The sequence below is a fragment of the Ipomoea triloba genome, chromosome 8 (genome assembly GCF_003576645.1).
Source record: "Ipomoea triloba cultivar NCNSP0323 chromosome 8, ASM357664v1".
NCBI classification, from domain to species: domain Eukaryota; kingdom Viridiplantae; phylum Streptophyta; class Magnoliopsida; order Solanales; family Convolvulaceae; genus Ipomoea; species Ipomoea triloba.
In genome coordinates, this window is record NC_044923.1 from 593039 (window position 1) to 610410 (window position 17372).

General features: G+C 37.5%; 3 protein-coding genes across 10 annotated transcripts; 1 reads left to right on the forward strand and 2 right to left on the reverse strand.

Moving 5' to 3' along the window:
- The first annotated feature begins 4921 nt into the window (after positions 1-4921).
- On the forward strand, positions 4922-10401 carry LOC116027670 (primary amine oxidase-like). Its single transcript, XM_031269381.1, has 5 exons — positions 4922-5744; positions 5910-6580; positions 6865-6978; positions 8554-9104; positions 9880-10401. The coding sequence occupies exons 1-5, from the start codon at positions 5096-5098 to the stop codon at positions 10091-10093; spliced, it is 2199 nt and encodes a 732-aa protein (XP_031125241.1). The 5' UTR covers positions 4922-5095; the 3' UTR covers positions 10094-10401.
- A 701-nt stretch (positions 10402-11102) lies between these two features.
- Positions 11103-16609, reverse strand: LOC116027916. Of its 6 annotated transcripts, none has more exons than XM_031269695.1 (3): positions 13458-13638; positions 13076-13135; positions 11103-12034 (listed from the first exon to the last, which is right to left on the reverse strand). In XM_031269695.1, exon 3 carries the CDS (start codon positions 11996-11998, stop codon positions 11453-11455), a length of 546 nt encoding a protein of 181 aa, XP_031125555.1. In that variant the 5' UTR covers positions 11999-12034; positions 13076-13135; positions 13458-13638; the 3' UTR covers positions 11103-11452. The 6 variants fall into 6 exon arrangements, with proteins under 6 accessions (XP_031125555.1, XP_031125556.1, XP_031125558.1 ...); XM_031269696.1 differs by having other exon boundaries at positions 13058-13135; XM_031269698.1 differs by lacking the exons at positions 13076-13135; positions 13458-13638 and adding an exon at positions 16587-16609.
- On the reverse strand, positions 14563-17353 carry LOC116027918. 3 transcript variants are annotated; one of them, XM_031269701.1, is made up of 3 exons: positions 17187-17297; positions 15361-15732; positions 14563-14914 (listed from the first exon to the last, which is right to left on the reverse strand). In XM_031269701.1, exons 2-3 carry the CDS (start codon positions 15680-15682, stop codon positions 14835-14837), a joined length of 402 nt encoding a protein of 133 aa, XP_031125561.1. In that variant the 5' UTR covers positions 15683-15732; positions 17187-17297; the 3' UTR covers positions 14563-14834. The 3 variants fall into 3 exon arrangements, with proteins under 3 accessions (XP_031125561.1, XP_031125562.1, XP_031125560.1); XM_031269702.1 differs by lacking the exon at positions 17187-17297 and adding an exon at positions 15788-16351 and having other exon boundaries at positions 15361-15692; XM_031269700.1 differs by having other exon boundaries at positions 14668-14914; positions 15361-15692; positions 17187-17353.
- Positions 17354-17372: the final 19 nt, after the last annotated feature.

Genomic DNA, 17372 nt, shown 5'->3' on the forward strand with positions numbered 1-17372 from the left:
CCCCCCCCCCGCCTCCCCCGGTGTTTCAATTCCATGGATTTTAAGAAGAAAAAAATTAACTTTAAGTCAAAATTACCCATCTCTTTTTGACCTAAAATTAATGTTCGACATCACTTTTTCGATTACAGTGTGTCTTTTTCTTCTACTCTCAACACAGAACGTCAATCAATACGTCAACCTTAATCAAAATGTTTTCTCAAAACTCCTTATCTATATATTTTATTGTCTTCGTTATGCAATTCTATAGTTTATTTACAATGTTACATAAATTTCAAAAGCAAAATTTGAATTCGGTCATTTAGGATTTATAATAATAATAATAATAATAATAATAATAATAATAATAATAATAATAAGTATGGGCATTTTGAATTTTATACTACTTATTTCATTTCAATTCCCATGTATACCAAGGAATTGAAATTGCAATTAATTCTATTCCTACAAATCAAACACCGAAATTTAAATTACCACTTTATTTTCACATTATTAATCTCCCATTGAATTGTAATTCCTTTATCACCTAAGTCCTTCCTCCAACCAAACGCCCCATAATAGTTTTTTTTTTTTTTAAACTAAAGATATTTATTTCCATTTTGATTTATATCACGGTCATTGTGGTTGGCTATTTGATGAGATTCTTTCCATTTTGATTTATATCACAATCATTGTGGTTGGCACAAAGGCATCGACATTTCTTTTACTTTTTTTTTTAAACCTTGATTTACCATCTATTTTATACTTGAAGAATTGAAGAATAGGATATGCAAGCAGCCTAAGTTTCCCATAAAATAGTATAATGATTGTGCGAAGCATTTGCTATTAGTCATCTAATAATTAAATTATCTTTGGATGACATATGATTAATATTTTGGAATGCTTAATAACATGAGAGATTAGACTTAAACATGTTTATAAAGAGCAAATATCGTGACAGACCATCTTACTAAATTTTCTATCAATCAATCATGATCAACATCATTTTGTGAAAAGATATGCACACCATTTCTTGGCCTAGAAGGGTGTTAATTTGAGTTTCGATCGTTTAAGTATTTATTTCGATCTTTCTAGTAAAAAAAATATTCTAAGTTTCTTGAAATAGACATTTTTTATTTGTAATATACATAATAATATAAATATAAGATTTTTTTTTCATTTTTAATATTTAATCAATCTTTTTTACTTTTTAAAACATAAAATAAATTACTCTAGTAAACAAATACCACCACTTGATAAAACCACTACATAATTAATTTAGTTACATTCAACAACCATTTGAAAACTTAGAAGCTCATTACATAAGAATTTTCCATATTATCCAATCCAAATATACTTAATTTAAGAATATTTTTTCATAGGTACATAAAATATTTTTTTCTAGTATATAATACCTTCACTAGTAGTTTCTCTCCCCATTCACAAATCCAATTAATGCAATTTTTATTTATTATTATTATTATTATTATTTTTTACTTCAATCAACTTTTGAATGTGTCAACAAGTTACACCCAACATTGATAGTCTCAATTATTACATAATTAACTCAACTTGTTTAAAATTATGATAAATTTTCCTTAAATACAATTTTTTTTTCAAAAGATGAGGAAAACCTTTATCCACACTAGGAAGATCATGGACTCAACCAATATGGTTTTGGCAATAATTAAATATATAGAGGAAATATTTTTGATAAGATTCAAAACTGAACTAATAATCATAATCACATTTTATCTTCTTCTTTTTTTCTTTTTGTTCAAAAAAAAACTCACAATCACTATTCCAATATGTACATTAGGTGAACTCCGCAAAAGAAATAAACTACTTGGAAATATTTTCTCATTTTCTTAAATTTCTTCTGGAGTAAGGTATATATATAGTTGATGATATATATGTATTGCATCATATATATCTGCAGGAAACATGTTGACAAAGCTGAATAATAATTAAATAATAAAATAGGTGCATTGCCTGTCTTCATGCGACACCACGTACATACGTACGTACGTATTTACATTATTCTACATTTCATGTTTGCTTAGTAGTTAGTACGATGTCGACTACCTCCTCAAACTTTAGGTAAAATGTTAATTAGTCCTTTAAACTTTTCAAAGTTGCAATCAAACACATAAACATGTTATTTTGGAGCAACAAAACCTACTAATATGTTGGTGACATATAATTACAGGTCAACTAATGAACCTCCGACAAGCATCCGATCAAAATTTTGACAAGTTTAGTCAAATATTAGTGTCGGTCGCATTCTGTAGGAGAATGTAACCAACTTAATCGTCTTCTCTAGCTACGGGAGAAAGCAACCAAGTTGATCGCCTTCTCTAACTACCGGAGAAAGTGACCAACTTGATCACCTTCTCAGCAAAAACTTGGGCAACTCGTTCTCACCCCAATTACACATTTTTCACCACTCTCACTAATACACTAACTAATCTCAATCAATGCCCTCCCAACGTGAGCTAAATTAGGAAAACAAGTCTAGGACCAAGGCTCGTTATCCTTGAAAGAATGTTTTTTGGGCTTAATGTTAATGTCGTGCTAAAAAAAAAGGGCCTCGTGACCTAGTTCATCATTCATTGGATAGCCCATGCATTATTCATAAAAGCCATGTGATTTTGAAAATCAAAGTGCTACTTATAACTTCATCATCAATTATTCAAATTCAAAGATTGATATATATTATTTTTAGTTGGTAGTATCGATCTTTCTAGTACAATTTTTCTCTCCCGTGTGATTCATAGGCTATTATACATGACCAACATGAGCATGATTTTTCTAATTGATCAACTATAAAATTAAAATATCATTTAATTTGATAATCAAGCGTTTGTATAACGTAAATTCCACTCATTTGTAATAATTAACAAACTATACAATATAAATAAGCGATAAATTACACTAAAAAGATTATACACTATAAATTTGACCATGAAGAGAATAAAAATTATATTTCATCAATCTGAATTATATTTTCGTGACTAATATTTTTTTCTTTTTAGTTGACGAAAAAAGAAGCACCAACCAGGCAACCAGCTCACAAATACGAAACCATAAATTTTAGGTTTTGGTCGATTTATGGTGGGCCCTGGCAAGGAATCTAAGACTGATATTTCTCTGATTCCAATATCAAAGTCCATTACTTTTTAATTTGGGATCTAGAATCTTAATCTTTTTTTTATAAGAATATACTGCGTACTAAATTATTGGTAACCTCTGTGAACTTTACTAATATATTTGAAACAAACACTTGACACGAGGTTGTTTATTTATTTACTCTTGTATGATTCCATTTTATTTAAAATCAAATTAAAGGGAAACAATATTTTTTTGAAAGGGGGAAACAATATTTTTAATCCTTAAATTACGAGTGATATAGAATCAATCTCTAAGTTATTAAGTGCATAAAATTAACTTAGTCTGTTAAAATCTTGTGGCCTAGTGACATGTTCATTGAATAAAGAAAACCTATGCCCTAAAAGTTTCATTTCCCCTCAAAGTAAATATTTTAATTTAACCAAATATTTTAGTTTGGTTGTAAGATGAAATAAAAGTTCACTGAATTAGGCAGAAAGTAGTCTTGAGATTTGTAAATGATCAGAATCTCAATCCAACGTGTACCATAAACAACAAAATATAACATTGAAATCTGTAAATTTTCCAAATCTCAATGTAACTATTATTTAATATTTACATGCATATATGACACGTTAGTTAAATTTGCACATATATGTATGTGCTACATATATATACAAACACTAATATTGTCGTCATGTTACATTGAATAAGTATAAATATCAACAAACAAATAAAAGTGAACGAAACGTATATAATGAATGCATGCTTATGTAAATAGGTAACGCACTAACGCTGTGGGGGCAATCATTAAAAAAAAAAATCACAAAATTAATATGATTTGTCTCGATTAGAAGTTGCAGATTTTTTTTTCTCACTTGAAAAGTCCATTTGGCCGGCTTATTACGTACTATTCTTCTTCATAAGACATTTCATCAGTATCCCACTGTGATAATTGGAATTTGGATTTGATGTGGGTGGTCTATATTTATAAGCTAAGAGCCTAAGAGTTATTATCTTATTATTATAGTTATATTAGCAACTCAATCACAAACATATTGTTTTGATTTATTGGGCAAATTTATTATTGAAAAAATGATCAAATAAGCCCCTAAACTTTAGCTGAAAAGTTCATTAGGCCAGGCTCCTGCACATTAAAAAGTGTAATTACACCATTTAACATGTTATGTTGGGACAATGAAGTCCAATAACCGATAATTGACCTGCTATTAAAGGTCATTCTCATTCTGCTCAAGCGAAATTTTAGGCGATCGACGACGATCAAGCCATCGCCGGTTGCCGGTTTCGGCGGGACTCCGGCGAGTGGTCGCCTTTAATGGAGAAGGCAAATTGTTCGCCTTCTCCATTGAAGGCGACCCAGATTTGGTTACCTTCCATGGAGAAGACGAACAATTTTGCCTTTTCAATGAGTGGTCGCCTTTCTTCGGAGAAGACGATCGGGCGACAGTTCGGTCGCCAGAATTTCGCCTGAGATGATGTCGAAATGAGAATGACCTGTAATAGCAGGTTAATTATCGGCTATTAGACTTTATTGCCCCGATATAACATGTTAAATGGTGTAATTGTACTTTTTTAAAGTTCAGAGACCTAACTAACTTTTCAACAAAGATTAGGGGTTTATTTGACCATTTTCCCTTTATTATTATTTGTAACTCTAATCACCAAATGACTACGGTTGTCCATAACAAATGGACTCAAACTAAGAAAGTAAACAAGTGTCCACATGAGGTGTTTTGGCAATAGAGGTAAAGTTTGAGAAGAAAATTCAGGAATACAATCTCACCAGATAGCATAGAAACAACCTCTCAAGGTGAGAGGACTGAGAGCTCTCCAAGATGCTCTGTGCCCCCAAGCAAGAGTCCACTTATTGATGGATTTATTTATATCTTAAGGAGGCTTAGCTATACCTACCACTGCACCACTGCCCTTCACTCACTGAGTAATAAGCAAGCTCAAAATCAGCCCTAAGCTATCTAGCACCGTTTTGATCATGGAGGGGAGAAGATTCCTCCGCAATCTTTTCCTGATCTTCACCGTGGTTCTCCTGGCGGTCTTCACGCTGCAGAGACTCCCTTCCACGCCGTCCAACGGGGCAGACCTACTCGACTGCGCCACCAACTCGCCCTGGTGCACTTTCAAGAACCGCTTCCAGGCCAAAACCAACGGCCTACTCAAAAACCCCCCCAAATCCACGCGCCGCCGCCACGACGCCGCTTCCGACGTCCCACGCCACCCGCTCGACCCCCTAACGGTCCAAGAACTCAACAAAGTCCGTGACGTCATGAAATCCTACCCCCCCTTCACGGCCACTCCCTACGCTCTCCACTACATCACTCTCGATGAGCCCGAGAAGCGGGTCGTCTCCGGGTGGAAAACGGGCGACCCGCTGCCGACCCGGAAGGCCTCCGTCGTCGCCCGCGCCGCCGGGGTGTCCCACGAGCTCTCCGTCGACCTGGAGACCGGCGAGGTTTCCGTCCTCAATACGGGCCGCCACTCGGGCTCGCCGATGCTGACGCTTGAGGATTTAACCACCGCCACCGCTGCGCCACTAGCTAACGCCAAGTTTAACCGCACAATCAGGGAACGTGGCGTTGATATTGCTGACCTTGCATGCCTTCCTGTCTCTTCTGGATGGTATGGTAAGTAGATTTTTTACCCTCTCCTCTACTGTAGTGAAAAATTAAATGTGAGAATGGTGGAATAATCTTTTAGATAAAAAGGGGAAATTTTTTTTTGCCTTTCTGCTACAGTGCATGCTGTTAACTTTTGTCTTTTCTGTTTGTTATAACGGCGAAAACGACTAGAACGAGAGATGGAGGACAAGAGGAGATTGATAAAGATACAATGCTACACCATGAAGGGCACTGCAAATTTCTACATGAGACCCATTGAAGGATTGACGGTCCTGATTGATTTAGACACCAAAGAGGTCATAGAAATATCGGATCAAGGTAAGACCATCCCGATCCCAAATGCCGCCAATACAGACTATCGTTACTCGGCTCAAAACGAGAAGGTCAAGTTTATAAATCCAATTTCCATCGAACAACCAATGGGTCCAAGTTTCACAGTGGAGGGTCATTTGGTGAAGTGGGCAAACTGGGAATTTCACCTCAAGCCCGACTCCCGGGCCGGGGTGATCATCTCTCGGGCCATGGTCAGGGACCCGGGAACCGGGGAGATGAGGAGCGTTATGTATAAAGGGTTCACTTCCGAGCTTTTTGTGCCGTATATGGACCCCACCGACGCTTGGTATTTCAAGACGTATATGGACGCCGGCGAGTACGGGTTCGGGCTTCAAGCCATGCCCCTTGACCCATTAAACGACTGTCCGAGAAACGCCTATTACATGGACGCTGTCTTCAGCGCCGCCGACGGAACGCCTTACGTCCGGTCCAATATGATCTGTGTCTTCGAGAGCTACGCCGGCGACATCGGGTGGCGCCACTCAGAGTGTCCCATCACCGGCATGGACGTAAGAATAATATTTCCTATCCTATGTTACAAGTTGACTCCCCACATGAGCAGTCTATTGACTTTTTAATTTTTTGCTAGCTAGACAATTTAAACTGATTTATCTCGATCCTTTGTCGGATATGGTAGAAAACCGAATTTACCTAACATATCCTTGAATAGTGGCTACAAATTTTACTCGTCACCAAAAGAATATTCTTTAGTCCCTACACATAACTTAAACTTCAATGACGTTGACATAATGTGTTAGTTGTTTCTTGTTTTCTTGCTATCAATTTGGACCAGATTCGTGAGGCGAGGCCGAAGGTGACACTGGTGGTGAGGATGGCTGCATCAGTCGCCAACTATGATTACATAGTGGATTGGGAGTTCCAAACGGACGGGCTAATCAGGATTAAGGTTGGTGATCAATCAATAACTTCTTGCTTTTCCTAAAGTTGACATTTCATGATGATTTCGATGTTTATTAGGAGTGGGGTTTTTGTTTTATATAATGTTATGTCTTCTGGTAATCAACTTGGTTGGCGTGAGTGACCGTCATTCTTATCCCTTAATTAGGCTGATCTGGTACAAACGAGAATTAGTCTGAATATGATAAGACTTAAAGTGCTTCTTACAAGGTCTGTTCAAGATATTTCGTGGTCTGATAAAAAAAATTGGTCTAGGTAGATAAATATCTCTGGTATAGGTGAAACAATTGGTAACGATTGCGCCACCCTAAAAATATCGCCCCCACTTCTCCTCACAGTCGTCACCATGAAGTCTGTCTTTTTTCTTCTATACATTTATTGATTCTTAAGGTGATGTGATGGCAAATTGGTGGTGATGACATCCCTCACGGCAGGATTTGTCCTTTTTTAACAAATTCTATAAATTAGAGTTTTTTTTTTTTTTTTCCTTTTAAAGATTTTGTCTAGTTATATTTTAGATTATATTTAGGAGCAAGTAAATAAAATCTAGGAAAAAGTGTCAAATAGGCCACTGAACTTATCGCTTTTGTGTAATTGAGCCATTGAACTTAAAAAGTGTGCAATTCAACCATCAAACAAGTAAAATTTGTGCAATTGGACAATTTTTACAAAAAATTTTAATTCAATTTGAGTTAAAAACATTTCAATATTGACTCCCAACTAGTATGATAGAAGAAAATGCAACTCTTAATACATATATGTTAGTAATATAATTGGATTTTACCAAATTTTTTTTTGTAAAAATGGTCAAATTGCACAAATTTTGCTTGTTTGATGGTTGAATTGCACATTTTTTAAGTTCAATGGCCCAATTGCACAAAAGCGATAAGTTTAGTGGCCTATTTGACACTTTTTCCTAAAATCTAAGATATAACTAGAGACTCGACAAAACTACAAGTAAAAGTAGTATGAAAAAGTCAATAATTTGTGATTTAGAGACAGGAAGTGACTCTCTCATAGTTATGAGTTTAAGCCCTATTGAGGGCAGTATTGACTTTTATTGTAACAGAATCAATAGTACGAAAAGAAAGTAGAATGAAAGTCAAGATTTTTTTTTTTTTAAAACCAAACCAAAATGCTTATATTAAAACATCAACCAACTGCGAAATACAAGAGGGCAGGCAAAAGTCCCAAACCCCAAGGATAGAAGAAGAATCTGTCGCCCGTGCAAGCACGTGAGCTACAAGATTCGCTGACCTCTTGACATGGCGAACAATAACGTTCCCAATGTCAGTAGCAAGTGAACTATTATAATTCTTTTGAATAAATGCATTATCTGTTCACAACTATTTTCTTAACCTATGAAGGTCACTATTGCAACCCATAACCTCACACATAAATGAGTAATTTGGTGCCACTGGATCACAAAGTTATTAACATTATTGTGGTCGTTAGCATTATGAGTGAATTATTTGATTTGACAATTGATGAAACCCATCATTTAATGTGGTGAACTTTGACATGGTGACAAAATGGTTATGTTTTTTTGTGGAAACAATGACAGGTCGGACTGAGTGGCATATTAATGGTGAAAGCGACGCCGTATGTGAACATGAACCAAGTAAACCAGCCGGAGGACTATCTTTACGGCACCCTCTTATCGGAAAACGTCATCGGAGTAATCCACGACCACTACGTCACGTTCCATTTGGACATGGACATGGACGGCGCTAACAACTCGTTCGTCAAAGTCAACCTCCAGAATCACCGGACTTCCCCCGGAGAGTCGCCGCGCCGGAGCTACTTGAAGGCGGTGAGGAGCGTGGCGAAGACGGAGAAAGACGCGCAGATAAAGCTCAAGCTTTATGACCCGTCGGAGTTTCACGTGATTAATCCGAATAAGATGACGCGCGTGGGGAACCCTGTGGGTTACAAGATTGTCCCGGCCGGCACCGCCGCTAGCCTGCTTGACCACGACGATCCGCCGCAGATGAGAGGCGCGTTTACGGATAATCAGATTTGGGTTACTCCGTATAACCGGAGCGAGCAGTGGGCTGGTGGGTTGTATGTTTATCAGAGCCATGGCGATGATACTCTTGCAGTTTGGTCTGAAAGGTAAGAACACAAACATAAGTCTATTGAATCCTTGAAGTTAACTCATTCCCACAATCAAGATTTTAATTCCACTCTCAGGAAAATCCGCCTATTAATCTTCTTGGTTTGAGCCGACAACTTAAAATAAATTAGCTTACCTCTTAGTAAGAATGCCTATTGACCTAAGCTTGTTTACTTCTTAATAGGATACGGGCCTATTAGCCTTAAGCTGGTTTACCTCTTAACGAGAGCGGCCTAATGGTCTTAGGTTGGTCTAACTCCTGAAGTGACTTGTTAGCCTTCATGATTTAAGTCAGTCAGCTATGGAAACCAGGCTGAAGCGGCCTAATGGCCTTAGGTTTGTCTAACTCCTAGTCGGAGTGACCTATTAGTCTTCATAGTTTAAGTCAGTCAGCTATGGACAATCAGACTAGATTACTAACAACTTAAAACTGATTTACCTCATAGCAGGAACGCATATTGACCTAAGCTGGTTTACCTCTCAGCGGGGTGCGACCTATTGACCTTAAGCTGGTTTGCCTCTAACGGGGCGGCCTAATGGCCTTAGGTTGGTCTAACTCCTAGTTGGAGTGGCCTATTAGCATTAATGGTTTAAGTCGGTCAACTATGAACAACCAGGCTAGTTTACCTTCTTATAATTCTTTTCGTGTTAGGGCCACAAAATAAAATTTACTCAGTACATACCTTTGAGTAGTTGTTGTGAGTTACCCTCGTGGTCTCGTTACTCAAAAAATATATATATATATTTGAAGCAATGAATGTATGAATGTTGCAGAGATCGGGAGATAGAGAACAAGGACATTGTGTTATGGTATACATTAGGGTTCCATCACATTCCATGCCAGGAAGACTTCCCAATCATGCCGACTGTAACATCAAGCTTTGATCTAAAGCCAGTGAATTTCTTCGAGAGCAATCCAATTCTTGGAATCCCACCCAATCAGGAGAAAGATTTGCCGGTCTGCAAGGCTGCAGCATCTTCTGCTTGATCATCTCTCTCAGCTCTCTGCACCTTCTGCAATAGTGAAAATGCTGGACCTTCATCTGCACTCATGAAACATCATCATCATATATATAATCTCAGGTTTTTCATGAATAAAGCTTGAGAACAGATTGGAATTACTGTTTCATCTCTGTTAAAAGTGGATTGCGGGTAGGAATCAGAATCTTCCATTGTAAACTTGTTTTCATGGCAGTACATATATGCTGCTGTATATCAATGGAGAATGGTGATATTCTGTCAGACTAGACAAGTGCAATTCTTGGTATGAATACATACATCATGCTATCATATCAATGATATCATAGTTACATTCAGCAAATTCTATTAATAAGCAAAAAAAATCAAATTTTCTCAATCCCACAAAAAAAAAATGTTTCTTAAAGGGTGAAAAAAAAGAAAAAGGGTGAAAAATAAAAAAGGGTGAAACTCTCACACTGGCAGGACTTTGCAGCTCACCCATGAACCAATTGAACTACTTGTGTAGGCTCCTAGTTGGCACGCACTAAGAGGAACCTGAACTACTTGTGAAGGCTCCTAGTTGGCACGCCGCACGCACTAGGAGGAGCACTACTTGTGTAGGCTCCTAGTTGGCACGCACTAGGAGGAGCGGGTTCCTAGTCAACACCAAACACACACTGGTCCTCCCACTTAATGGGCTGTTGAGTCACTGGTCCTCCCACCTAATGGCTTGTTGATTAGTCACCACTCTTCTACTAAGGTTGCGTGTGGGGCAATAGGGGCGAGAGATTTTCATCTTTTGTGAAAAAGAATGTTTCTTAAGCCATTAATGTATGAAAACTACACAATGGATGAAAGGGAAAGAATTTAATGCAGGGAAAGCAAAAAGTTAGAGAGATTTCTATCAAGTTAAGCAGGATTATGTGGATTGCACTAGCTCTTGCTGCTAAAGGCAGTAAAGGGACAGAAAGTGATGTGTTAATGATGTTTGAGGAAAGAAACATTTTTGAATCAAGAAAATACTAACCCTCCAGGGAAACCAAAAAACAAAGGTGTATACATACAGAAAAACATAAGGGAGATCACATGCTAATACATGCAAGGATTCTCTTGCTGTAAATCATGAAAAAACTACCATGTAAGTTGTACTGAAAAATTTATGTCAACCAAATACAACATCCATAACTTGGAAGCATTTCACATGTAAACCAAGCAAAATGAGGATGTATCACCATTAAAGAACAAGAGCTTCAAATTCTACCCCAGAATGGGTAACCAATTTGACAATTCATTTTATTTTCACCATGGAAAATATCCCAAATTCACCGACCCGGCGATCAATTTGCGCTAGTGTATATGAACTAAAACTTCGGTCAAGGGAACACCTCTACTTATCTGCTGCGCTTAACAGCTGCTTAACTCTTCGTGCACAGTCTGCAAAACTTTGAACTGCATTGGCGCATTTCAGGGGATTCTGCTCATTTTCCTTGTAGCATTTTGCGCAGGCATCTCTCTCCTCCAAGCACGGGATTGGCTTGTGTTCGGGTAGTTTGAATTCCTTCTCATGGAGATCCTTTGCTCTCTGCGTTACTTCCTGCAACATGTTTTCCTCCTGCTTTTGCAGCCTCACCAAGACCTTCTCGCTATCTTGAAGGACAGACCGGATGGCATCTAACTCCGCAAATGCAGGTTGCTGTGGAGGAACTGGCGCAAACAAAGCCGGCTGAAGCGGCCATCCTGTAGGAGCACGCCCCTTGAGCATATCAGGATCTTCAGAAAAAGGCTTCTGCTGTGCATTTGCTTGGGAAGCGTGAGTTCCTTTGGGAGGTGTCTTGGGTTTAGGCTTCTTCGATCTTTTCTTCAATTTCTCACCATCATCAGCAAGCTGTTTCACTAAGTTACTGCTAATCTGAATGGTAAACGATTCACCCATGCTGTTTAACTAGTCAGCAGCTTCTAAACAAATTACCTGAAATATCCATTTATCCTCGTGTCAAAATGGCAGCATGGCAACGAAAAGGAGAAATATTTCACAGTAACAAATATCATCAACCATTGCACCAAAACATGATATAAAGTATTTCATAAATGGAATATTTTCCGGTTTTCCACAAGTTCCTTCCGGCTAATGACATCCGCGGATCCTCATTTCCCCTCATAAGCCACCCATTCTACATTCTCAATCTAATTGGTAATACATTAATACTACGATATCTGCATAAAGGACGATAATAAAATTACTAGAAGCAATGTACCGCCAGCACTAATTGAGATAAATGATGGAAAAAGACTTAAGCTTGAATTCAAGTTAAAAAGATATCAATAAGAATTACAACAAACTTTAATGCTTTAGTAAGAGTAAATGGAGAAACAAAAAAAAATCCATGAAGTAAACACCAACTATAGAAGGATTAAGGATCAGTTGAGTTCAGATGGGTAGTGGTAGTCAATTCGTAGTACAAATCATTGGCCAAACGTTTTAACATCACCAAGTTCAAGAACTATATAAAGAAACAACTACAACAAAACAACAGGGATGGACAATGGGAGAATTTGAAATATATGGAAATTCAAGGCATATACACCAAAATCAATTCCTCGTAGTAGCAAAGAAGGTATATACCATGTAGCGAAGAAGGCATATACACCCAAATCAATTCCTTGTGACTACCATGTAGTGAAGAATGTATATACCAAGCAATGTTTTCTTATTCGGTACAGTATATTACTCATTGTCAATAACCAACAATGCCATGAACAACTTCCACATCCCCACAACATACAGACGTTGATCGGGGATTAGACTAATATTCGTAAACCTAACAAAAAATGTTTCTCAATCTTGCCTAGCAATGAATATCAACTCCCCTCATCATCACCTATCAAAAACATGTTTTATTGCATTGAAAAAAAAAAAAAAAAAAAAAAAAGCAAAACTGTTCACTTGAAATAGGATCCATTCTCAGTCCAAAACATAAAAAAGAGAACATACAATGCAAAAAGGATGAACCTTTAACTTAATGGTGAGAACTTGAACGCTTTGATATGATCCAACTACTGTAACTTCCTCCTAAAATTTGGTTAAAAATAAAAACAAGTGAGATGAACAAATTTACTCAGAAGCCAAACAGAACATGAATCCCTAATTCCCTACACATTGCAATCCAAAGTACGCTCAGAAATCCATCCAATTAACAAACCAAAAAATGTATTGAGATCAACAGAGTTTCCTTAGAATCCACCCAAAAACTCATGGCAAAATTTTCATAGAAATCAGGTTTCCAAAATCCAATAATTCTCTAGGTTTGAATTTTCCACCATTCACATCCACACGTGCATATAGATCTAGAACATTACATGAAAAAAATTAGTCAATCACAAACATCACTTACTCGAGAAAACTGGTAAGATCGAGCATCATGGTCGCAATCGGAGATTAGGAGCTACAACGGCTCGAGATGGGGGCGGAATCGGCGGCGAGGGGTCGACGGAGCTTAGAGTAAAGAGGGGAAAAATGCAAGCTTTGGAGTTGGGGCGTGGGAGAAGAGCAGCGGCGAAGAGAAGCAAAATACGAAATGCCGGGGCGAGGAGATTATATCTGAGAGGGGCAATATCGTATTTTTCTGTTTCAAAATGGGCTGGAGAACGATCCTTATATGGGCCTCATTTATAACCCAGCCCGGCTCAAATTGAGTAGTACTTCATATTTAACCCATTATTAGTAGTTTTGTAGTGACTCCACCATGTTTAGAAGAAATCGTTATATCATGGACCATGGCCTACAGTGCAATGTGGTTTAATACATAGAATTATGTTCAGAATGTACGTAATTTATGTTCATAATACATATATACATAATCACGATACAATGAACATAAATTTTGTGCATTATATAAGTGAGGACACAAACACGAAGTAATACACAGAATTCACGTTCATAATGCACATAATTCATGTTCATAATACACACACACATAAACACAATATAATGAACATGAATTATGTGTATTATCAATTTATTCATCTTTACCGTCAATTGGGGCACATGCCACGAGATGTGAAATTTCTTGGGTACATGCAAGGATGTGATAGTACGACACTATGGTATTAGGGAACAAAATGTTGCCGTAAATGAGTTCTACTACATGGATTCTTATTCTTTACTCTTTCACTTTTACTCCGGCAAGATATGATATGTTATCTTCATCCAATAGGTCCCAATGTGGCAAGATATGATAGGTTATATTCATATTGTGGATCCCAACGAAAGCATCAACATCAAACTTTTGTGTGAGAAAGTACAAGTAGGGAGTATAACTTAGAAGTCCATGTATTATTTTTCGCCGTAAATTCTTTTTAACATTTCTCTCAATCATGTCGATGGGTTGGAAGTGTTTGTTTCATTCACCTCCCACCAATTTGGAACTTATCTTAGCAAATAATATTTTGAGTGTTCATTGGATGAGGCGAGTGACTACTTCAATTGCATTACAAGTGTTTTGGATCGTTACGTTTTTGTTATCCATTTGATAAAATTAAATTAAAAGGGAAAAAACATAGTATGGTGTCATGGTGAGATAAAGGGAAGGAGGTACACTGATGTGTTGTATACTTATCGTTTATTCCGAAATTTATTACAATACATTATCATAAATATCATGGTGTCATGGTGAGATAAAGGTTACAATATATATATGGAAAATAAATATATGATGGTGAATTATTAGTGTGGAAATGTGGAGTCCAAGAACCAACACATTTGTGATCTATCAAAGCATCATCAAAAGAACACCCAATAGTAGCAAGCTTGAAATTGCAGTCCTCTCAATCATCCTCCCTGCACCATTTGCTGTAAAATGTCCCACCACACAAGAAAAAACATGAGAAAAACAAATAGTTTCATTCATCAAATGAACATTAAATGGATCCATCAACACCAATGCATTTTACACCGAATACAATACTCTTAAATTTGCACCAAGCATTATAGAGACAAGAGTTTGGCAATACACTACCCGGTGTCCTAAAGAACATTACATGATTGTACTCATACGAAACAAAAGTATGAGACAACCCAGTCAAGCTAGTCAAATTATTGACTTGGTAATCATAACGTTCCAAGTTCCATTGTGGGAGCGGCCTAATTGGCCTTCTTGGTCAGAATTGGTCACCTATATATGGACAATCTAAACTGGTTTAATTTACCTCGATTCTTAACCAGCTAGGTCATAAGACAGTTTTACCTGATGTATGATTAATAAAATTGGGTAGAGAAAGCTAAGCATGATTGTTTACCGTTGCAGGGGAAGGTATCAGCGACTCCACATTCCTGAGGAAGTTTAGCGGCCGATCTGCTGCCGTCGCCTTCAACTTTGGAGAAGCTCAACATCGCATTATCTCTGGAAAACTTGCAGAGACAAGGAACCTCGTGAGCCATCACGTATTTCAGCCTTTCGCAACAGAGCAGCCGGTCCGCGGTGTAGTTTAAGTACTGAACGCAGGGGATCAGCTTATGAGCGCACGACGGAAGTTGCTGGATCTGTGCCTCCGTCATGGTCGCCGCCAACACCACCACTGCCGCCACCATCAGCACGGTCACTCTCGTCGTAGACGCCATGTTTTTACACCTAAAAGCTCTTAATCAGAAGCCAGCCGGCCTGCCTGAGACTGTTAAGTATGTATATTTGTATTGGAATGCATGGCAGTTTATATAGTTCCATACCAAAGTCAATGATTTAATCCTTGCCCTCTGGTTAATAAGAATGGATAAGTCTCTTCCACTCAACCACACCCCCAAGTTGGATAAATGTTGCATTTAACAAACCAAACAAACAAACCTTTGTTTGCCTTGTTTATTAGTTGTCTTCATCGCTTCAAGCAGCCAACGTACAGCTCAATTATGCATAGCCATTGTTACGTTGTGTTTGGGGGGTAGTATATAGTTGTCATAAGCTAATGCTTTAGTAACACTAAATGGAGAAACAAAAAATCCATGAAGTAAACACCAACTACAGAAGTATTACGGATCGGTTGAGTTCAGATGGGTAGTCAATTCGTAGTACAAATCATTAGCCAAATGTTTTAACATCACCAAGTTCAAGAACTGTATAAAGAAACAACTGCACCAAAACAACAGGGATGGACAATGGGAGAATTCGAAATATATAGAAATTCAAGGCATATACACCAAAATCAATTCCTCATAGTAGCAAAGAAGGTATATATCCATGTAGCGAAGAAGAGGCATATACACCAAAATCAATTCCTTGAGACTACACCCAAAAAAAAAAAAAGAAAAAAAGAGAGAGACTACCATGTAGTGAAGAATGTATATACCAAGCAATATTTTTTTTATTCAGTACAGTATATTACTCGGTGCCTAGCAATGTATATCAACTCCCCCCATCATCACCTATCAAAAACATGTTTATTGCATTGATAAGCGAAACTTTTCACTTGAAATAGGATCCATTCTCAGTCCAGAACATAAAAAGAGAACATACAATGCAAAAAGGATGAACCTTTAACTTAATGGTGAGAACTTAGAATGCTTTGATATGATCCAATTGTCCTCCGATTATTAGCGATTTACCTAGTTGTGGTCCCTCGACTCTTAAATAACCTCAAATGGACCTCTAAGTTTTAAAAAATAACCACATGTGTCTAATGTGTCTAGGATGTCTCGTGGTCATTTTAAACTCGTTTATTTTAAGAATGACCATTATTTTTTAAAACTTGAACATTGTAGGTCATTTAAAAGTTGAGGATAAATAGCTAATACTCAGAAGACCATTGAATGTATTAATTCAATTAAAAACAACTGAGATGAACAAATTTTCTTAGAAGCCAAACAGAACATGAATCCCTACACATTGCAATCCAAAGCACGCTCAGAATCCATCCAATTAACAAACAAGAAAATGCATTGAGATCAACAGAGTTTCCTTAGAATCCACCCAAAAACTCATAGCAAATTTTTTTTTTTTTTATAGAAATCATGTTTCCAAAATCCAATAATTCTCTGGGTTTGAATTTTCCACCATTCACATCCACACCGTGCAAATAGATCTAGAACATTAAGTCATTACATGAAAAAAAAGTCAATCATAAACATCACTTACTCCAGAAAACTGGTAAGATCGAGCATCATGGTCGCAATCGGAGATTAGGAGCTTCAACGGCTCGAGATGGCGGACGGAATCGACGGCGAGGGGTCGACGGAGCATAGAGTATAGAAGGAAAAAATGGAAGCTTTGGAGTTGGGGCGTGGGAGAAGAGCAGCGAGGAAGAGAAGCAAAATACCGTAA

Bases quoted from the DNA above. Each gene is read 5' to 3' on its own strand.
- LOC116027916 (XM_031269698.1), bottom strand. From the start codon at position 11,998: ATGGGTGAATCGTTTACCATTCAGATTAGCAGTAACTTAGTGAAACAG.
- LOC116027670 (XM_031269381.1), top strand. From the start codon at position 5,096: ATGGAGGGGAGAAGATTCCTCCGCAATCTTTTCCTGATCTTCACCGTG. The intron at 6,979-8,553 runs GTTGGTGATCAA...AAACAATGACAG, and splicing joins ACGGGCTAATCAGGATTAAG to GTCGGACTGAGTGGCATATT. The intron at 9,105-9,879 runs GTAAGAACACAA...TGAATGTTGCAG, and splicing joins CTTGCAGTTTGGTCTGAAAG to AGATCGGGAGATAGAGAACA.
- LOC116027918 (XM_031269700.1), bottom strand. From the start codon at position 17,215: ATGATGCTCGATCTTACCAGTTTTCTGGA. The intron at 15,693-17,186 runs GTAAGTGATGTT...AAGAGCTTTTAG, and splicing joins GATCTTACCAGTTTTCTGGA to GTGTAAAAACATGGCGTCTA. The intron at 14,915-15,360 runs GTAAACAATCAT...GACATTTTACAG, and splicing joins TGATACCTTCCCCTGCAACG to CAAATGGTGCAGGGAGGATG.